This window comes from Bos taurus, chromosome 18, assembly GCF_002263795.3.
Source record: "Bos taurus isolate L1 Dominette 01449 registration number 42190680 breed Hereford chromosome 18, ARS-UCD2.0, whole genome shotgun sequence".
Taxonomy (NCBI): domain Eukaryota; kingdom Metazoa; phylum Chordata; class Mammalia; order Artiodactyla; family Bovidae; genus Bos; species Bos taurus.
In genome coordinates, this window is record NC_037345.1 from 59,245,182 (window position 1) to 59,268,254 (window position 23,073).

Genomic DNA, 23,073 nt, shown 5'->3' on the forward strand with positions numbered 1-23,073 from the left:
AAGAGTACTAGAGTGGGTGGCCATTTCCTACACCAATGAGATGCCTTTGGACACATTCTGGGATGATACTCCCATTTTCTTTTATTCATGTGTATTTCAGCATCTTTGGCACATTAAAAATGCATCAATTTGTACTTCAGTAATTTGTCTTCATTTTATGTATTTTAAAGTTATTTATTTTGGTTTTTCTGGGTCTTTGTTGCTGTAAGCAGGCTTTCTGTATTTGCTGCTGCAGTGTATGGGCTTCTCATTGCAGTGGCTTCTCTTGTTTTGGAGCACAGGCTCCTGAGTATGTGGGTTTCATTAGTTATGGCTGCCAGGCTCCAGAGCTCATGCTCAGTAGTTGTGGTACATGGGCGTAGTTGCTCTGAGGCATCTTCCTGGACCTAGGATGGGACCCGTGCACCGTACATTGGCAGGTACATTCTTATCCACTGTACTACCAGGGAACTCCTCAACATTATCTTATAGTACCTCAAAAAAATGAAAATACAAGCAGAAAATAATATACAGAAGATTTATTCTATTCAGTATAAAAATACCTGTATTTACAAATAATATGAGGGCTTCCCTGGTGGCTCAGTGGTAAAGAATTCACTGGCCAATCCAAGAGACACAGGTTTGATCCCTGGTCCAGTAAGATCCCACATGCCAAGGGGCAACTAAGCCCATGAGCCTCAATTTCTGAGCCAGAGCTCTAGAGCCCAGCAGGTGAAACTACTGAAGCCAGTGGGCTCTAGAGCATGTGCTGCAAGATGAGAGAAGCCACCACAATGAGAAGTCCACACATTGCAGCTAGAGAGTGGCCACCATTCGCCAGAACTAGATAAAAGCCACTGAAGCAATGAAGAGCCAGTATAGCAGAAAAATAAATTTAAATATAGTAATATGATCTTATTCTTAATGTTAGGTTCACTTCAGTCGCTTAGTCGTGTCTAACTCTTTGCGACCCCATGAACCGCAGCATGCCAGGCCTCCCTGTCAATCATCAACTCCCGGAGTCCACCCAAACCCATGTCCATTGAGTGGGTGATGCCATACAACCATCTCATCCCCTGTTGTCCCCTTCTCCTCCTGCCCTCAATCTTTCCCAGCATCAGGGTCTTTTCAAATGAGTCAGCTCTTCGCATCAGGTGGTCAAAGTATTGGAGTTTCAGCTTCAACATCAGTCCTTCCAATGAACACTCAGGACTGATTTCCTTTAGGATGGACTGGTTGGATCTCCTTGCAGTCCAAGGGACTCTCAAGAGTCTTCTCCAACACCACAGTTCAAAACCATCAATCCTTTGGCACTCAGCTTTCTTTATAGTCCAACTCTCACATCCATACATGACCACTGGAAAAACCATAGCCTTGCCTAGACGGACCTTTGTTGGCAAAGTAATGTCTCTGCTTTTTAATATGGTGTCTAGGTTGGTCCTAACTTTCCTTCTAAGGAGTAAGCATCTTTTAATTTCATGGCTGCAATCACCATCTGCAGTGATTTTGGAGCCCAGAAAAATAAAGTCAGCCACTGTTTCCCCATCTATTTTTCATGAAGTGATGGGACCGGATGCCATGATCTTAGTTTTCTGAATGTTGAGCTTTAAGCGAACTTTTTCAGTTTCCTTTTTCACTTTAATCAAGAGGCTCTTTAGTTCTTCTTCACTTTCTGCCATAAGGGTGGTGACATCTGCATATCTGAGGTTATTGATATTTCTCCCGGCAATCTTGATTTCAGCTTGTGCTTCTTCCAGCCCAGCATTTCTCATGATGTACTCTGCATATAAGTCAAACGAGCAGGGTAACAATATACAGCCTTGACGTACTCCTTTTCCTATTTGGAACCAGTCTGTTGTTCCATGTCCAGTTCTAACTGTTGCTTCCCGACTAATATTAGATATGTAGTTATTAACAGAATCCAAAGTTTATCTTTTCATTCCATGACCAAATATTCCATCAAGATTAGGAAAGTTGGGGGAATTCCCTGTCAGTCCAGGGTTTAAGATCTTGCACTTCCACCACAGGGTTTCAGGTTCAATGCCTCCTCAGGGAACTAAGACCTTGCGAGATGCATCATGTGGCCAAAAAGGAAGAATAAATAATTAGCAAACTATGTTTCATAGTTTAAATTAGATGCTGTAATGAAACACTGCCTAGCACTGACATCTCTTTCTGAACTTTCCATTTCACTCCCACTTAAGATTTTCAAGGAGTCCTCATTTAGTTTTAAATGTACTATAAAAAGTCAGGACTGATTCATTGGTCTCTTTTCCAAATTTTGGCATGTACTGTGCATGTTAATACCTCATGTCTATGTGCAGCTTCTTTATCCAGGTTGACAGAAAGCAGATAGCACATCCAGATGGGCCCTAAGCAATCCCTGCTGTCCAACAGCACTGAGACCCCATCTCCGACCTGTGGGTGAGAAGCTCTGCCCAGGACGGTGCCCAGGGGAGACTCCTTACAAAGGCCAGGTCACCAGGTCATGGGGAGATGGGATCTAAGTGGAGACGACAGGCCGTGAAGGAAGGCCCCAGGCGATTGTGCATGTACAGGAGTGAAACAGGATACTCCAGAGTCAGACACGATTAGAGAGTCCAAAGACGGGTATTTCAGGAAGGACAGACTGAGAATCCACTGAGAATATGACCTTACCTGAGAAAGAGCCATTCCTGACACGTTTTGTTTCACTTTCCTCCTCTTCTGGGCTTCTTCCTCACGTAACACGAGTCTTTAGAGGTCTATTATGAAAAGTGGAAAACATGCTGTTTAATGCTTGGGGTCAACAGACCCCCCTCCTGAGCTCCAACCACACATACAGGGATGCCCTCACCACGTGGAACAGACAGTCCTCTGTGCCCACTGTCTCAGGAGGGACTCATGACACTCAACTCCCGTACAGAGTCCAACACGGGACTTTTCCATACTTTCCCTCAGATCACACTCCCCTCCCGGTGAGGCCTCATGTACACAGCAGCTGGGGGCACCTCCGCTGACCCCACGATGCCCTTCAGGTCACACAGCAGGCCCTGGTCCAGCCCTACTCAGAGCAGAGTGCCCTTCCCTCTCCCAGGGCTTGATCTCAGTCTCAGAAGTGGAGACTAAGAGCCCTGGTGCTCAATGCAGGGTCCAGATCGGAATCATCTGCAGCCTGTGCACATTCCTGGGGCGAGGCCCCACACGAGAACCTGAAGAATGTGTCTACTGGGGGAGGGGTACAAAACATGCCTGGGCAAAATGGCTCATGATCTCATGTGAAGCCTGGTTTGAACACCACTCAAGGGGTCAAGTCCAGCCTACCTCCCACTTTCTTCTTTTCCAGCCTGACTGACACTGAATGGACTAACAAGAAGGGATGTGTACACATACCATGCACGATGTGACCATGTGACACACGTCCACACTGTGAAATATTTATCACAATCCATGAACCAACACATCCATCACCTCCAAATTCCCATGTTCTGTGTGTGGTGACAACACTGATGACACACTCTCCTGACAAATTCCCAGCATGCAGTAACAGAACAGGATTAACTACAGTCAGCGTGCTGCACACACCTCCCCAGGACGCACTCATTTTACAACTCAAAGTTTCTACCTTTTGACCAACATCTCCCCATCTTCTCCACCTCCCAGCCCCAGATAACCACCATCCCACTGTCTGCTACTAGTGGTTTCAGATTTTTACATTCCACATATAAGTGAGCACATACAATCAGTCTTTTTCTATCTGCCTTAATTCACTTAGCATAATATTCTCTACATTCATCCAAGTGGTCCCAAGTGACAAAAATTGCCATTTTTGTGGGTGCATGTCATTATATACGTGTTTGTATTTCTCTGAGTGTATGCTACCAACCAGGACTTCTCTGGTAGCTCAGATGGTAAAGAATCCGCTGGCAATGCTGGAGATCTGGGTTCGACCCCTCGGTTGGGAACACGCCCTGGAGAAGAGAATGGCAGCTCACTCCGGTATCCCTGCCTGGAGAATCCCATGGAGAGGAGCCTCGCAGGCTCCACTCCATGGGGCTGCAAGAGTCAGACACGACTGAATGACTAAGTTACACTTACTTACACTTACAGGTTACCAACCTGGATGCTTGGGCTCTTTAATCAATAGAAATAGTTAAGACATCAGAGGAGAAATTCAGGGAAGGCTAATGGGACTCCTGCTACAGTAAGGGGAAGTGAGAACAAGAAGTGGGTGTCCTTGCTCCTCCCAAAAAGGGGGGCAAGCTGGTCCCTTAAGTGAGGGTGCAGGTAGGTGTGCATTGGTGGTTAAGGTCAGAAGCTGGGGTGATCTGACCCCCAGATCCCCTGGTAGTGCTGTGGGCAGGGGTAACAGGCAGTGACCTCTTTTGCTTCTGGAGACTCAGATAACAGTTGGTTTTGGCCCTTTTCCTCCTTATTGTTCAGAATTGCTGACCCCACAGGAGTGTGGTTATGGTTTCTTCGTTTTGTTACACTTTCGTTGTGGTCTGTTGTCAAAGGGTTTGTCCAGGTGCAGTGCAGTGCAGTAAAGGGCCCCAGGACACAGACTGTGTCATACACACAACATGTTTTCATTATCCAGTTTGACTACAACAGACATTCAGGTTATTTCTCTAACAAATGGCTGTTGTAAATCATGCAGTATTGGTTATGAGAGTGCAGGTAACTCCTTCATAACACTGGTTTTGCACAGGACTTCCCCGGTGGTCCAGTGGTTACGAACCTGCCAAGCTACACAGGGGATGTTGGTTTAAACGCTGGTGGGGGTACTGAGATCCCACATGCGGTGGAGCAACTAAGCCCGAGCACCACAACTAGAGAGTCCGTGCACCGAAACCAGACTCTGCAGGACGCAGGCAAAGCCAAATACATAACCATTTTTAAAAATTTTGATTTTTCTTCCTTTGGAAATAGAATCAGGAGTAAGAATGTGAGATCCTATGTATGTTCTGTTTTTAATCATTGGGGAACCTCCACACTGAACATCCAGAACAAGCCTTTGTAGTATAAGCTGCTATAGAGTTGAGGTCTCTGGATTCTAGGAACACTCCTTCCCGACATCAGGCGATTTGAAGGCCCCACCCTGACAGAATCCTTCTGCCTTCAAGGCCGAAAGAAACTTTAAAACCTCCATCTGTTCCAACACACTCCCCAGACACCTAGTAATAATCGACCCATCTTGCTATGCAAACCCCAGAAAGTTCAAAGTCTTAACAACTCCTGCACTTATGATGGAATAATACTCAAGACAGCCAAACACCGACCAGACTCAAGGCATCTTCATTTTAGTCAGTGACCCCAGCCAGTCCCCAAACTGTTATCTCCAAACTCTAATAATAAAAGACAGATGTGTAGGCTGATGCACATATTTCAATGTGACTTCAATATCTTCCACAGAAACACTCCAAGCTCTGTTTTTTTTTAACCTTACAAATGCATCTGAAACTTTCTTCATAAGCAACTCAAAATAACAGAAAATACCAAAGGTAACCCACGAAGTGATCTCTGGGGTTTTATTGACAGTTATTCTATGGGTTGCATACTTAATTCTCGCCTTCCCTAAAGACCACAAAAAATCCACTGTGTGGAGGGGGTGCTGTGGGGCACCTCCTGGATCACATCCCCCTTCTCTGAGACCACTGTGCCCATCCTCCTGCACCCACACCTCCCTGTGGGCTCAGCTCAGGCCTTGCTTCTAACACACTGCAGGGTAACATTCTTCCCAATCCCACAGCCTTCCTTCCTCCACAGGTGTGATCACGAGATTCCCAATTAAACCCAGTCATGCAAACCTCAGTCACAGCATCTGTGTCCCCAGAAAACTGAGCTAAGACACTGGCACGCCCCCCATTCCACGCAGCTCACAATTAGCCATGAGCCCACGTCCAGGGCCTCCAGCCAGAACTGAGACCGGCTGTGTCAATAGGTCCATACACCCCGTGATCTCACAACTATGCTTGTCTCTCCGTCTCTCACACACACACACGATTCATCGGGTTCATTAAAAGGCACACTCCTGCTCCCACAACCCTCCTAGAAACCCTGACAAGCTCCCCCTCACTTTCTCCCATTTTTCTACCTCTTCTCCGTGCACAGCTGAACAAGAGCAGAGACCTCTAGGCGTGGGCATTGCAAAAGAAATGCACCCTAGCTGCAAATCCAAGGACACTGGACACTCAGAATGGAGACCAAGAAGCTGGTCATCTTGCGAAAACCTGTCAGCAATGGGGATGTTAAGTAGTTGAGGGATGGTTGGACTGAATTCAGTAAAGAAGTCAGAAGGAGAGACAGGCCCCAATCTCACTGGCTCCTGTTCTCCCTGCTCATACTAACTGGAAGATATCCCAGCTCATTAAAGAGGGGAGGGTGGTTTGGGGATAGGGAGGTATTGTCTCCTACATACTCCCTTAAGATACTGACCAGTCTAATCAGAGTAAACTTAGCATATGCCGCTGAGCAGCTGATCTGCTGGAAGGCAAAGCTGCTGTCCAAGATGGCAACTGGTTCCTGGATGGACAAAGCTTAGAAGACCTGGGGGCTGCAGTGAGCAGTGACACAGCAGACTAAAACATGGGGACACCTCAAGACACTAGATCTTTTGGGCTTTTCAGGATTCCTCACATCTTTTTGGTTTTGAGTAATGAAGTGTCCACATAGGGTAAGGATCAATTAGACTTGAAATGTCCAGAACAGATACAAGAACCATCATCACTGACCCTGTATGCTCTGTCTCCCCTGAGGATTGTTCAGCCCAACCCACATTCCCAGTCCTCATCCCTAAAGTGAGATGCTGCAAGCATCCTGGGAGGAGGAGGGGCATCTTTCAATTGAAGGAAAGGAGAAAAGACTCCAAATAATTAAAGGGCATTTCTGATGAGGGTGATTAATATAGAGGCGATAAACCTGGTTAACATGACAAAGAATATCAGAAGGAGATGGGGAGACCTCTCTGGCCTAGAGCTGAAGGAACAAAAAGAGCAAGAGCAACAGTGATATAATGATCAAAGGTAGATGTAGCAACTAAGATCCAAGACAGAGAAGGTTTTGGTGCTTATGAACACGGACTAAAGTGAATGTGACCAGGACAGACTGACCAAGAGAATGGGGGTCGGCTCCCAGGATGAGGCTGGAGACTCTGGCAGCAACCTGAGGATGACAAATGGCTGTGGAGCCACCTGAGGAGTCAGGATGCTGCCCTGAGGTCACAGGGAAGCCAGTGGAGGTGGGAGGCCTCCCTTCACATTGACCTTTATTCACAGAAGACGGCTCATGATTCTCTCTCTCTGAGCCTATGCTCCCACCTCCATCCTATTATTGTCATTTTTCATTTTGGAAGACTGGGACCCATTTTAAGTTCTCATAACAAATGGGCTCTCCCTACAAGAAGAACTGCCACACACACAGTCACACACCCAATCTGGCCAATCATTTCAGGGGTCAGTGTTGCTCAGCTTCTGGTCCTGAGGAAGCATCATTAGATCAGTTCATAGCTCACTAGTTATCAAATCACATAAAAGAGAGGAAAATGAAGTATTAGACTAACTGCTTAAATAAGGTCCTGACTCTTAATATAAAAGATCACTGACATTCATACAAAGTATTCATCACAATGGTCTATAACTATTTATTAGTTACCAAAATATGTTTTCAAGATATAATAAGAAACAGCAAATGGGTCTCTAATAAATGTAAAACAAACCTAAAGTGAATCAGCTAATTAAAAACTTTTTTTCACTTAAGAATTCTGGTGCAAAGTAAAAAATTAAGAATACAGAATATTTAGAAAAGAAAGACATGAATTAATTACAGGAATCCACCAAATCTTATTTCACAAGGGAATAATTGTTTACAAGAAGGTAGGTGTTCAGTGTTTATCCCAAGATACAAAAAATGAAATATAAAGAAAAGAGAAAGCAAAAAGTTAAAACCATCACAAAGAATATTTTTAATGTGCCTGGAAAAGGCATCATGTAGTAAGAGAGTCAGTTCTTGCCCCACTTCTCCTCTCCATAACCTCTACTCTGCACCAGGAAAAGGGAAGGGGGTGACTCACCTCTGAGAGAATCAAGTCACTGCCGCAGCCCCCACCTCTATAGCCTCTGCACATGGATGTTATCTTTTAATACAGATAATTACAAAATGCACAAGCCTTACAGACAGAAGTTTTGCAATTCTCATTTTCATCTGTATAATTTAAAAAAGAATGTTTTAAACTTAGTAGGTTTTAAAGCCAAAAATCAATGTATCACGACTTAATAATCCTGATCAAATCGATTCAGCACTGGTCTGGATCTAGTCCCCTCCCCTACCTGCACACTAGTTGTTTCCACTTCATTTGGTTTATCTGTTTCCCTACTTCTTTCTCCGTCTCCCTTCCTCTTCCCCTCGGCTCTCCTGCTGTGCTTGTCCTCCTCTACTTCTTCCCTACCTACCATCCTGCCTCTCTTTGCCATCTGTTCCCCGTCAAGATGCTTTCTTTCCAACCTCCCTGGTGATCCTCAATCTCCGTATTTCAGCCTTTCTTCCTCCATATCTGCCTTCCCTTCCTCCCCTCTCTGGCACCCCCAAGTGGCTATGCTTCCTCTCAGTTTCCTTTCTCAGCTCCTCCAATAACTAGGAGTCCCCTTTCTCTTCTAGCAGGATATTACTCTGTAAGCCAAGGTCCCAACTCTTGTATCCCCTTTGCGGGCTCTGTGTGTGAACTGCCCCTCCACTGTTGCCCTCTTTGGGACCCCTGATTTACAGCCCCTCTCCCTTGAAGGCTATAGAAGGGGGCGGCAGAAGATGAGATGGTTAGATACCATCACCAAGTCAACGATCAAGAATTTGAGCAAACTCTGGGAAATAAAGGGGTCGTAAAGACTCGGAATGAACACCACCACCTCCCTTTCTTGCTCACCTTTAACTCTCAGGAAACCCTGCTTTTCTCTAAACTTTTCCCCTAACCGCTACCTTCATGGCCGATTCTTTTTCACGCTATTGTTTCTTCGCAAGTTCCTCACAATCCTCTTCGCTGCCATCGCTTCTCCCTCATGCTTTTCTCAAATATCTATTTCTCTAGGAGTCGCTGTCTCTGCTGCTTCTGACCCCTCCTGGCCTCCTAATGTAAGGGATGGCGACTGAATAAGAAGCCCCCCACCCGCAAGAGCCAAACTGCAACGGGTGGAATTTGGGACGGAGAACCTCGGGTGTCACGTGGCTGGAGTAGGTCACCTCCCCCGACACGGATCAAGGCAACGTCACTATGAAGGCAAGGCCTGCGGGGCGAAAGGACCCGCCTGAGGAAGCTTGAGGTTAGAGGAACTGGGAGGGAAGGGGTGTCAGCAGCGAGACGGGCTCTCCAGAATCCCAGGAACGGGGAGCTGGCGCGGCCTCTCCGGGAGGAGGGGAGTCGGCGTGGCCAGGGGCTGAGAGGAGGAGGATGGGGACCGCGGAGCTAATAAACCCACCTCGCCGAAGAGAATCCTATGCGGTGTACGAAGGCAGAGGGGTCAATGATGTCAGTAAATGGTTTGAAGCAGGAAAGAGTTGCGAAACGAAGCGTCTCTATGAACCAAAAACTGGAAGCAGCTTCAGAGCGACTTTAAAGCATAATGGAGGCGCCCCTTTGCCGCTCACCAAGACGTCTGAACTTGCTGGGGATGGTAGGACGGGCGCAGGGATTTAGTCACTAGCGAACCTGAGGCTCGGGATACAGAGGAAAGGAGACTGAACTCAGGTTCGATTAGAAAGAAAGAAACTCACGCTGAGCTGGGACACCTCCACTCCCCGCGCTCCACTTCCGGGTTTGTGGGACGCTGCGCGCACGCGCAGTGAAAGGGCGGAGCGGCCTGGGGGCGGGGACTCAGTGGAGCCTGGTCGTCGGGGAGCGGGGCATTGAGCGAGGACAAAAACGCGGGAATACGGCGGAAGTGTAAGGAGGGGCTTCGAGGCGTAAGGGGCCGAGCCTCCGGGCGCAGTTGGCGGGGCGGCACGGCGCGGCGGGGGGGCGCACAGGTCTAAGCCTGCAGGCCCTTGGGGTGCGGTGGGCAGGGAGAAACAATTCATTACTGTAATCACCTCTTAAGGTGACCGCTGCTGCTGCTGCAGCCAGAATATTAAAACAGGCCTGCTCCTTGCAAGGAAAGTTATGATAAAACCAGACATTGTATTAGAAAGAAAAGACATCACTTTGCCAACAAAGGTCCCTATACTCAAAGCTATGGTTCTTGCAGTAGTCAGGGATGTGAGAGATGGTCCATAAAGAAGGCTCAGCATCGCAGAACTGATGCTTTTGAATTGTGGTGCTGGAGAAGAGTCTTGAGGGTCCCTTGGACTGCACGGAGATCAAACCAGTCAATCCTAAAGGAAATCAGTCCTGAATGTTCATTGGAAGGAGTGAGGCTGAAGCTGAAGCTCCAGTACTTGGGCCACTTGATGGGAAAACCTGACTCTTAGAAAAGTCCCGGATGCTGGGAAAGACTGAAGGCAGGAGAAGGGGACAACAGAGGACGAGATGGTTGGATGGCATCACCGACTGGATGGACAAGTTTCAGCACGCTCCAGGAGATGCAGGATGGGAAGCCTGGCTGCTTTAGTCCATGGGGTCGCCAAGAGCCGAATACGACTGAGGTACAGAACAGTAACTGCTCCTCGCCCCACCCATCCCATAAAATCATCTCAGGCTTGGGTCTAGCACTGGCAATCAACCTTAATGCACAACATGTAAAATTATCCCTCAAATGTCTTCACATTCTCCAGTCTCTTAGGACCTTTCCCCACTATTACACAGCACTATCCACCACACTTGTCAGCAGTCCAAAATTCAGCCCTATCCCCACTGGGTTTCACTGACTGGAAAACATCCAACAAAAACCCACTTCTTTAATTCGAAGAAAATTTTCTACACTAGTATCAGACCATAGGGCTCCCCAGGTGGCTCAGTTGGGAATTTGCCGGGCAATGAAGGAGCTACAAGAGATGGGGCTTCAATCCCTGAGTCAAGGACCCCCAGGATTAGGACATGCAACCCACCCCAGTATTCTTGCTTGGAAAATCCCATGGACAGCAGAGCCTGGCAGGCTACACTCCATGGGGTTTCAAAGAGTCAGAGGCGACAGAGCACAGCAACCATTCTATATTTCTCTTGGACTCTAGTGCTGATACAATGATTCTTGTGCTGATACAAGTACCTAGCATCACTGAAAATAATCTCCTAAAATGAAGAGTCTTTGTAGTCAATTTATTACTCTGGTCATATAAACCAGAAAAGGACAGTAATAAGCCTCCCTAACACTGGAGAAAAAACTCCAGCTCCATCACTGATCCCGAAAGTTGAAATTCTAAACTAGTTCCTGAACACTTATTTCAGGTTATTTGTAAAATTATTAAGTGCCATGTCTTAATTAAAATGATTTTCCCCAAAATTTACTGTATATTTTATGCACTATGTGTGTCAGGATTTTACATGGAAAGGAATCAAACCTCTCATGTCCACAACTGAATTTACTTGGGGTGGAGGAACGGGTGGATGAGTAGGAAAGTCCGGTGACCCGAGACCACAGATAGGGAGCAGAGGCGCAGTTTAACAAGAAAAAAAGAACAAAAACAGTACCACACGTTTCCAACAGTGACTATACCTACCATTTGCTTTGAACTCTGCTTCTGGGCATGAGGGGCGGGCCCAAGTGGGCCAGAGCAGATACTGGCATGTTCCATCCTTTAGTTGCCGAGGCCTTTGGTCAGCCTTTAGAAGTACTTGGTGCTTTACTGGTGGCTCAGATGGTAAAGGAATCCACCCACAATGCAGGAGTCTGGGTTCGCTCCCTGGGGTGAGAACATCCCCTTGAGGAGGGCATGGCAACCCACTCCAGTCTTCTCGCCTGGACAACGCCATCGACAGAGGAGCCTGGCAGGCTACAGTTCATGTGGACCCAAAGAGTTAACATGACTGAGGGACTAAGCACACACACAGTGTTTCACGTCTTGAGTTGCACCACTGATTCTTCATTAGTTTAAGTAACTATCGGTAACAGTTTCAAAATAAAAGCTGGAAATTCTGTGGGATAATAACTGTCAAAAGTAAGGTTTCCTGCTGATGAGGCTGAAGCGATTCAGAGGCCTGGGAACTAAAACCAGGCGTGGCCACAGGGCTGGGGGTAGGTGGGAGTGGGGTGGGGATTAATGTAGGGTGGTGGCTGGACCCAGGAATATTCCAGGAATTAGAATTATTTAGCAGTTTAAGTAAATAAGAACTAACTTTGTGTGGGAATGACAAGCTAGAATATAAAACACACAACTCTTAGAATGGGCTACTTCATACTAACGGTTCTAAGGAGAAAAATGTCTTGACATTCCACTTCTTCAAGGATCAAGCTTAGTAGTCACTGCAGTGGCCCAGCGACAGTGCACCCTGAGGGGAATGCAGGACGGAGAAAGGCAGGCACTGCTCTGTGCTTTGGACATTCCGGCCTTGGTAGACCAGGAAGGGCCGCTTGGGCCCATCCTCCTCCTCAGGCAGTCCAGATAAGTTTAGGGGATTCTCTCCTGGTTTCAGATCACCTAGTTATTGCTTAAGGACACCAAATTTTATTTGGCACTATATTAACATACATAGCCCCCCAGTTAAAATGTGCATGAGGATCCTGGTTGAAAGATACTGGGATTTTCTCAGTTGAAGGACAATTAGTGGCACATCCCTGGTGGTCCAGTGGTAAAGAATCCACCTGCCAATGCACTGGACGTGGGTTTGATCCCTGGTCTGTGAGGATACCACGTGTCTAGGAGCAACAAGCCTGTGCAACACAAGTACTGAGCTTGTCCTCTAAAGCTTGTGTTCTGCAACAAGAGTAGCTACAGCAGTGAGAAGCCTTCACACAGCAACTAGAGAGTAGCTCCTGCTGGCTGCAACTAGAGAAAGTCCACGTGCAGCAAAACCAAATCAGCACAGCCGGAAACAGAGAAGACATTGAGTGCTGTGCACTGACCAAAACAAGGGGCGTCAGGACTCCTGTCTCCAAGCAAGCCCCAGCCAGGTTTATGTATTTTATGTACAAAATTCATAGCCCCCGCTCACTGCAAGGAGAGAAAAGCCAGTGCAGCAATGATGACCCACCACAGCCAAAAATACATTTTATAATTATTAAAGAGAAAAAAAAAGTCCTTCACCAAGAACTGCATTCTTTATAAAAAGTGTTTCTGTTCCATGCTTGTGATGACATAGCTTCAAATACTTTTGAGAAAAACTTGTATACATCATAATATATAATACTTCAGTCAATACTTCTTCAATGAAAGGGAATGTCAGTTACTTTTTGTTTAAACATTGTAATATATTTTCTTTGTTGTTCCAGAAAGCTGTCAGATGTGGACAACAAAGACGGTAAAATATAAAGTCTTGAGAAGAGTTTATTTTCACCAAAATTATCAACTTTGCACTATTTATAAATACTTCTACATGTATTAACTGACTGAACTCAAGTCCTAAAGGAACTTTCTTCATATTTATAAGGCATGTACTACGTCCCCTTTCATTGTCTTATGTGCATTTTAATCTTACAAGTCTCAAAATAACCTATAGGCTTATGTATTTGTTAGTGTAAGGCATGGAAGAAATAGAAATTAAACATTAAACCTAGCTCACAACATGTGGACAGACAAGAATGCTAAGGAAAAACCATTGAGAAAACAAAAGAAATAAGGTGGCATGATTTGAGAGAATAGCATTCAAACATGTATATTACCATATGTAGAATAGACAGTGGGAGTTTGATGTATGACACAGGGCACCAGAGCCACTGCTCTGTGACAACCTGGTGAGATAGGCTGGGGAGGGAGGTGGGTTTAGGAAGGATGGAAGCTATGTATGCCTACAGCCGATTCATGTTAATGTGCGGCAAACACCATCACAATATTGTTAAAAAAAAGAAATTTTACTACAGCTGACAAGAACCATGGAGCATATTACTTATTTCTATAATGTGACATTAACACTAATATCCTCTGGAAAACTGGACTTCTGTTTAGTATTTATTACCTAATAAATATTTCCAAACGTTAATGTTCATTAGGCTACTGTAAAAGTTCCTTAGGCAAGAGACAGTAAATAGTAATTTATCTGTCTAGTAAGATAGACAAATAGTAAGCTACTACCATCTTCAAAAACTGTACAGAACAATGGAACATATTGGTACTGCAGTAAAAGGAATGTTATAAATTCATAGCATGAGTAAACATTCAGTGTTTTCTTACACAGTCTCACTGTGGTTTTCCCATGTTTGACTACTGACTTCTTTAGACTTTAAAAAAAACCACTTCCTGTGCTGCTTCTCTGGGCAGACTGAGACAAAAGACTAAGGCCTCCTTTCTTCGATACCAACTGGTAACTTACCAGAGCAGGTAGCTTCTCCTTGCCATCAGTAATCATCTTAACACTCCACAAATGTCACCATTCCTTGTTAGTCAAGCTTTTTCTCCCAACAGCTTCTAAGTCTACCCTGCTCCCACTAGAAAGTTTCAGCAGTTAACATTCTCATAACATTTTAGCATATGGCTACATCTGTCTCAATATTGAAACCAAACTTTGGGTTTGGTTCCATCCTGTTCCAGTGGGTGACTGCAAAGTAATAAGAACCAATACGTTGTCAACTGAATATAAGAAATTTCTACTCTATCAAACAAAAAAAATTCCCATCATATAGTGTGGGTTCTAAATTATTTCCACAGCTGCCCTGGTGGCTCAGTGATAAGGAATCCACGTGCCAATGCAGGAGACATGGGACACATCCCTGGTTGGGCAAATTCCCACATGCTGTGGAGTTACTGACCTCATGAGCCACAACTATTGGGCTAATAATAAATAATAATAATAATAATACTTTCAGAATGTTCCAAGCTCAAAAAGAGCTATCATTTTAACCTTATTTCCATAGTTTTTTGTTTCCTAATTTTTGCCCGTTTATTATTCCTATTTTCACTTCATGTAAATTAGGCACATGCTATTAGTTTCATTCAGGCACAAAAAAAGGCATCAGGAAATATAATTGCTCCACTATGGACAGTGTGGAGAGAATAACTCAAGTGCAAATTATTAGTATATAATCCCAAAATTGTCTATTCTTTGATTTCATCATGAAAAGAAATTCTTCTACCTTCTTTCAACCTTGAGAGCCTTTGGCACATTCCTAGTTTGTTATGAAGAACTGAGGTGGCATAAAGCTGTGTAGCTGGAAGAAACATGATCCATTCCGAGTTATGGAACAAATGATACAAACTTTATTAGAGCACAAGACTTATGATACATTCTGAATAAAACAGAGGCACAACATAAGTGACAGCAATTAATTTGAAGCAGATACACACACATACTTTTCTGGTTCTTTTGACTAAATTTCCAAGAAAACTGCTCTCTTCAATTTCAAAGAATAAGTTTCCATTAATCATTCATATACAACAGGAATTCCCAGTTCATTTATATACAACAGCAGTTCCCAGTTAAGGGAGAAAACGACCAGCATTTCCCTGGTATAACTTCTCCCACGTGGTCAGTCCCCAGTAACCTGTCAACTCTCCTCCCAAGAAAAGCCCAAGTCCCAGAATGTCTAGCCTGCTCTTTTCATGGTCAGACGGTACAGCATTCAGTCCTATAACCCAAGGTGGCCTGTCTACGGAAAGGCACCCTAATATGAATGATGTCTTAACTTTTTACATGATTCTCTGTCCCTCACTGATTCTAATTCACACACCATTGAATTTCATATTTTAGTGGCCCTGTTTACCCACGAAAAATGGATATGAATGAACCACAGCTAAGGAAGTCTGCCCCTTCCTCTTACTCATTTCTTTGCAGAGACCATCATGAAAGTCTCAAAGAAAGCTATAAAAGTTTTCAAACCTTGTGGAAATATCATGAAAAACAATGTCACCTTCTCTAGAAAACTCAAGTAACTAAATACACACTGAAGGTAATGGGTCATTTCCACACGTTATTAAGTTTCAACACACGACGTAAGTATACTGCCTTAATATAATAGGTTAATTGTTAGAAAACTAAAGACTTATTTATTCCTAAAATGAATTATCTCTTATATGATCTGTTGCAAGTCCAAAATTTTACCAAATTCATTACCACTACACAGATTCTCCCCGATATGAATTTTGGGAGGAATCTTGAGGAAATATGGTTTTCTTCAATGTGTTTCCAAATTCGGTGTATCTGTACAGTTTCTGACCTGCACAAATCACTTCATTATATCCAAGGTGAATATTTGATGTAAAAAAACACACAATATTCATTACCTGTGCAAGCTTGCTCTCCATATAAATCCTCTCACATTTCAGTTTTGATCAATGGGTTAAAGCTTCAGTGTGCACAATTTGTGTGGTTTCTCTGAAAGACATATATTCTGAAGTCTAGTACACTCGGAACCCTAGAGAAAGCCCCTGACCATCCATTTCCAAGACTCCTCTTCACTATGGACTCTTACCTAATACTTCAATCCAAGGTGAAACTTTTCCCACTCCCGTTGCATTTGTAAAGCACTGCTCCAGTTATGTTCCCCAACTTAGACATTTGAGTAAAATCCTTTTCACAAATACTGTATTTGTGTGATTTAATTCCAGAATACATATTCTCAGATACCTAAAGAGTGAGAAGCAATTTTGAAAACTGGACAGGGAAGCCTGGCATGCTGCAGTCCATGAGGTCGCAAAGAGTCGGACACGACTGAGCGACTGAACTGAACCGAACAGCTTGGTAGGCTACCATGCTTCTACTAGAAAGCTTCAACAGTTAACAAACATTCTCATAAGAGTTTAACATATGGCTTGATTTGTCTCAAAATTCAAACCAAATTTTGGGTTTGGTTCCATCTTGTTCTTTCTGTGACTGCAAAGTAACAAGATCCAACATATTGGGGACTGAATATATGAAATTTCTAGTTTATCAAACAAAAAAAAATTCCCATCATATAGTGTGGATTCTAAAGTATTTCTGGGTCTTCCCTGGTGCTCAGTGGTAAGGAATCCGCCTGCCAAATAGGAGACATGGGACAGATCCCTGGTCTAGAAAATTCCTACATGCTTTGGAGATATGCCTAAGCCACAACTATACAACCAAAAACAAATGAATAACAAAATATAATTTATTTCAGAATCCTCCCAGATCAAAAAGAGCTATCACTTTTAACCTTATTTCCGAAGTTTTTTATTTCCTAATTTTTGCACATTTATTATTCCTATTTTCACTTCATGTAAATTAGGCACATGCTATTAGTTTCATTTTGGCACAAGCGGACATTGGAAATATAATTGTTCCGTTATGGACAGAGTGTGGTATAATAACTGAAGTGCAAATTATTAGTATATAATCCCAAAATTGTCTATTGTTTGATGTTGTCATGAAAAGAAATTCTACATTCTTTCTACCTGAAGAGCCTTTGGTGCATTCCTAGTTTCTGTTATGAAGTTGAGGTGGTGAAAAACTGTGTTGTTGGAAGAAACATGATCCATTCAGGGTTATGGGGGAAATGATACAAATTTTATTAGATCACAAGACTTAGGATACATTCTGAAGAAAACAGAAGTACAACATAAATGGCAGCAATCAGTGATGAAACAGATACACACGCATACTTCTCTGGTTCTTTTGATCCCATTTCTCTTCAACTTCCAAGAAGTTTCCATTAATCATTTATATGCAGTGGCAATGTTAAGGGAGTTAAGGGAGAAAATGACCAGCATTTTCCTGCTATAATTTCTCCCACGTAATGTCTTCAGTAACCTGTCAACTCCCCTCCCATGAAAAGCCCAAGTCTCTTAATGTCCAGGTTGCTCTTTGCATAGGCAGATGGTACATCATTCAGTCCTATAATCACAGTGGCCTGTGTACAGAAGGGCATCCTGAACATAATGAGCATGCTGAGTCCTGTCATGGTTTGACATGGTTCCCTGTCCCTCACTGATCCTACTTCACACACCATTGAATTCGATATTTTAGTGTCCCTGTTTACCCATGAAAGATGGATATTAACGAAACACACCTAATGAAGTCTGCCCCTTCATCTTACTGATTTCTTTGCAGAGGCCATCATGAAAATCCCTAAGAAAGCTATAAAAGTTTTCAAACCTTGCGGAAATGTCATAAAAAATAACGTCACCTTCTCAAGAAAACTCAAGTAATTAAATATACACTGAAGATTAGCGACTATTTCCACAGGTCATGAAGTTTCAAAATACTTAACATAATTATATTGCCATAACACAGGAGGTTAATTGTTGGAAAACTAAAGATTTATTTATTCTTAAAATGAATCATCTCACATGATCTGTTGTAAGAACTGTCCCAAAATTTTACGAAAGTCATTACAATTCTAAGGATTTGCCCCGATATGAATCTTGGGGGGAATCTTGAGGAAATACGTTTTCTTAAATGTATTTCCAAATTCAGTGTATCTGTAGTTTCTGGCCTGCATAAATCACACCCAAGGTGTGAATATCTCATGAAAAAATTCATTACTTCTGTAAGCTTGCCCTCTTAGGTTCCATCATTTTGATCTTTGTGTTAACGCTTTAGTGAGCACATTACTTCTGTGTGGTTTCTCTGAAACATATATTCTGAAGTCTAGTGTACTCTGAAGCCTGCAGAAAGGCCTTTGCCATCCAATTCCAAGACTCCTCTTTACTATGGAGTCTTGTTGTCTAATACTTCAACTCAAGCTGAAACTTTCTCCACCTCCATTGCATTTGTAAAGCATTGCTCCAGAATGTTTCCCAACTTTGATGTTTGGGTAAAATTCTTTCCACAGATATTGTATTTGTGTGGTTTATCTCCAGGATATATGTTCTTAGATACCTAAAGAAGGAGCAGTAATTGTGACAACTGCCATAAAAGTTGCATTTCTAAGTATAAAGTATTTGCTGAACACTGAGATACAGGGAGCACCTAAAAGCCTTGCCACATATTCTGCACTAATAAGCTTCTCTGTAGCATGGATGATCTGATGGTTGGTGAGATGTGAACCCCGAGTAAAGGTTTTACATACTCATGTCACTTGTAAGCTTTCTCTGCAAAATGACTTCTTTACTGAAGCCTGAATTTGGACTGTTGCCTAAAAACCCGACACACTTATTACATTGATACAATTTTCATCTAGTGTGAATATTCTCAAGAAGCCTAAGGTGTAAACAAAAAGCCTGGCCACATTGATTATCTTTGGAAATCCTCTCTAGTGTGGGTCACCTGATATCTTTTTAGGCCAGTATGCCACCTGAAGGATTTGCCACACTCACATTTGCAAAGGTTTCTTTGCATTATGAATTCTCTGATGATGGGAATGATCAGCCTGTTATTGAAATCCTGGCTGCACACATTTACATGATTCCCTCCACTGGAGGGATTGACTGTGGCTCTGAATGTATGGAATCTTGCCGGTAGGCATTTTCTCATTTTTGTAAAAAACTGAATGCCGTCCAAAAGACTTACCACATGTACTACGTGGGTAAGATTTCAATTCAGAATTAATTACCTGAGGATTAGTTAGATCTGAATACAGAATCAAGCCTTTGCCCACATCGACTACATTTGTGCAGTTTCCTCCAGTTTGACTTTTCGGAAGGTCAAAAACTTCCTGTACTTTACTTCAGTCACTACATTTGTATGTTTTCACTGCAGTACTGATTTTCAGATGATCCTTGTGACTGGAGGCTTTGTCATATAAATTCCGTTTATGTGGCTCTCTCCTGTATGAACTGCCGAATGGTCAGTTAAGGCTGAACGTGAACTAGAAGCTTTGCCACATTCATTTCATTTGTACGCTTTCTATACAGTATGAATTCTCTGGTGAATTATAAGGCCTGAACTCAGATTAAAGGCTTTGCCACACTCATTACAGTTGCACTAAAATGCTTCTCACAATTGTTTCATTTGTAACAGTTTTCTCCGCTGTGAATTATCTGATGCTTCCTATGATGGTCATTTCAAGTAAAACACTGGCCACATACATCACATTTCCATGCTTTCTCTCCATTAAGGCTGACTGAGCACTAAAGTTGGTAATCATTGTTTCAACTGTAAGGTTTCTCTCTAATATAAATTCTCTGATGAACCGCAAGGTTTGTGTTTAGATTACAAGCCTCGACATTGAGATCACATTTATGTTTTCTCTCCAGTATTAGTTCTCTGATGAATTCCATGTTGTGCACTTCAAGTAAAGGATCAGCTACATGCAACACATTTATATGTTTCTCTCCAGTATGAATTCTGGATAAACTGCAAGCTTACCAATATGACTAAAGGCCTTGCCACAGACAACACATTCATATGCTTTCTCTCCAGAATGAATTTTCCGATGAACTGCAAGTTTTGCAGTTTGACTAAAGGCCTTGCCACAAACGTCTCTAGAATATGAGCTCTCCAATGAACTGCAAAGTAACAGCTGGAATTGAAGACTTTGCCCCATAGATACATTTCTGTGCTTTCTCTCCTGTATGACCTGCCTGATGGAGAGTTAAGGCTGATTTGAAATTAAAGACCTTGTCACATACATCACATCTATATGCTTTCTATCCAGTATGAATTTTCTGATGAGATGTAAGGCTTCCTTTTACTCTAAAGGCCTTGCCACATACATCACATTTTTATGGTTTCTTTTTGGTATGAATTTTTCGATGAGATACAAGGCCTCCATTTACACTAAAGGCCTTACCACATACATCACATTTATATGGTTTCTCGTCCATATGAATTTTCCGATGAGTTCCAAGGCTTCCATTTACACTAAAGGCCTTGCCACATACATCACATTTATATGGTTTCTCTCCAGTATGAAGGAGCAGATGAAGTGCCCGGCTTTCTTCCCAAGTAAAGGCCTTTGCACACACATCACATTTATATAGTTTCTATCCAGTATGAGTTCTCCCATGATTTTGAAGGTATGCATTGTGCTTAAAGCAGTAGCCAAATACATTACATTTATATGCTCTCTCTCCAGTATGAACTCTCAGATGAATTTGAAGGGCTGTGTTCTGTTTAAAGCTGTGGCTACATACATCACATTTATATGCTTTCTCTCCAGTATGATTTCTCTGATGAACTGCAAGGCTCACATTATCATTAAACGCCTTGCCACATACGTCAGCTTTATATGGTAATCTTCCTGTATGGATTCTTTGATATCTAGTGAGTTCTGAGTCCTGAAGAATGGTTATGCCACACTCATTACTTTTGTAAGATTTTTTCTTGTGTACTTCTGGGTCTGGGGCCTGTTCTGAGGGATGCATAACAGCACACTCATTTTTATGAGAATTGCCTTTGCAGACACTATGAGTTCTCTGAATTGGCAAAACTGAGGTGCTACTGTTGATATTCGTCACAACTTGACTACATTCAAAAATTGTCCTTCAGACTGAAGCATCTGCAATTCATCATGAAAGCTTGATCCGAGCCTTTCAACAGGCTTATCTCCTGCATCATTTCTACTCTGATGATCTCTTCCATCAGTGAGATTTTTGTTATGAGATATAGATATTCCGTTGTCTCTTCTTTCATTATCTGTCCACAGACTCTCCCAACCATCCAAATTTTCCTGTATCTTCCTGAGGAAAAAAATCTTTAATTTCAGAAGTTTCGGCTCTCCCAAATATCACTCTTTGAAAAATTTCTCCTTTTCCACTGTTTCCTTTTGCTTGTAATTTCATGGTCATATCTATACGAGACACATCTACAAGATATAAAGAACCATGCTGCTGCTGCTGCTAAGTCGATTCAGTCGTGTCTGACTCTGTGCGACCCCACAGACCGCAGCCCACCAGGCTCCACCGTCCCTGGGATTCTCCAGGCAAGAACACTGGAGTGGGTTGCCATTTCCCTCTCCAATGCATGAAAGTGAAAAGTGAAAGTGAAGTCGCTCAGTCGTATCCGACTCTTATTGACCCCATGGACTGCAGCCCACCAGGCTCACCGGTCCATGGGGGTTTCTAGGCAAGAGTACTGGAGTGGGGTGCCAGAGCCTTCTCCGATAAAGAACCATAGGTATCCTATTAATTACAATTCATAGATAAATTTTTTCCTGTTGAACACAAGATATTATACCAAAGTCATACCCATCCTGAATAGTATTATGAATCTCCCCAATGATGAACTTAAAAACATAAGGAACACTATTGGAAAACAACTCTTTAAAAAAGAAAAGAGCGATCACACAGAACTCAAATTAATTTTAGGGTACCCAAGTTTGAAAGACACAATCAGGAAAACATTCATTTTATGCAAACCCATGTCAGTTCTCAACAAAAAAGATCTTTTCCCACCATGATCTCAAAGCTCATTCTACTTGGTAGTAAACACACTTCTGTCTCATAATTGAGGACAAAAAAATATTAAAAATTCCATGGATGGGGAGATTGGCGGGCTACAGTCCATGACACCACAAAGTGTCAGACAGTACTGAGTGACTGAGCAAGAAAGGATCAACAAGGCAATACACTGTAATGGTAAATAATCCACAGGAAGCATTCTAACGAAAACTGTAAAACATAAATGGCAGTTGACAACTGTTCAACAAACACTGCATAGTGAAAATAAACAATTTGTTAAAACAGCCCCCCTCCCCATCAGGGCTTATGAGATCTTAGTTCTCTAACCATGGATTAAACCCAGGATCACTGCAGTGAAAGTGCTGAATCCTATGCACTGGACTGTCAGGGAATTCCCTAAAATAATTTTTACAAAAAAGATAGAACACTTTTCTAAATACCTTTTATAAATCTATAAGTAGATAGACATACAGGCATTTTATAACAAGTGGTTCATGTGAGTTATACTGTGTAAAACATAAAGACCGTCATCTTTAAATGACAAAGAATTAATAAATGAAATCTCTACTTAAATAGCAGCCACTCAATATAGCAATTGCCTATCTATACAGTATCCTTCACTTACTCGGTTCATCAGCTCTAAGATATATGTAAAGGAACAAGCTTTGGGGCGTTTCTTACATCTGAGAGGTAAAGAATCTGCTATAGAAGAGAAATATTATTTGAAAACTTACTAATTAGAGTCAGAGACAAACTATTCAGAATGAAATGTAAACTAACAATATACAGGATGTAATGCAAACAAAG

At 42.8% G+C, this 23,073-nt stretch overlaps 1 protein-coding gene across 6 annotated transcripts in view; it reads right to left on the reverse strand.

Moving 5' to 3' along the window:
- Positions 1-23,073, reverse strand: part of LOC787812 (zinc finger protein 665) — a 49,863-nt gene that overhangs the window by 12,830 nt on the left and 13,960 nt on the right. Inside the window, exons 1-3 of one of the 6 annotated variants that reach the window (XM_059877185.1) lie at positions 9,721-9,767; positions 3,845-3,929; positions 2,638-2,723 (exon numbers count right to left, since the gene is read on the reverse strand). The exons of 2 other annotated variants lie outside the window; for them this stretch is intronic. In XM_059877185.1, coding sequence (XP_059733168.1) covers positions 2,638-2,652 — 15 coding nt within the window. In that variant the 5' untranslated portion in view covers positions 2,653-2,723; positions 3,845-3,929; positions 9,721-9,767. Of the gene's footprint in view, positions 1-2,637; positions 2,724-3,844; positions 3,930-9,425; positions 9,768-23,073 lie in introns of those variants that run through there. 3 more of the 6 variants (XM_059877184.1, XM_015458303.3, XM_024979282.2) reach the window with 3 other exon arrangements.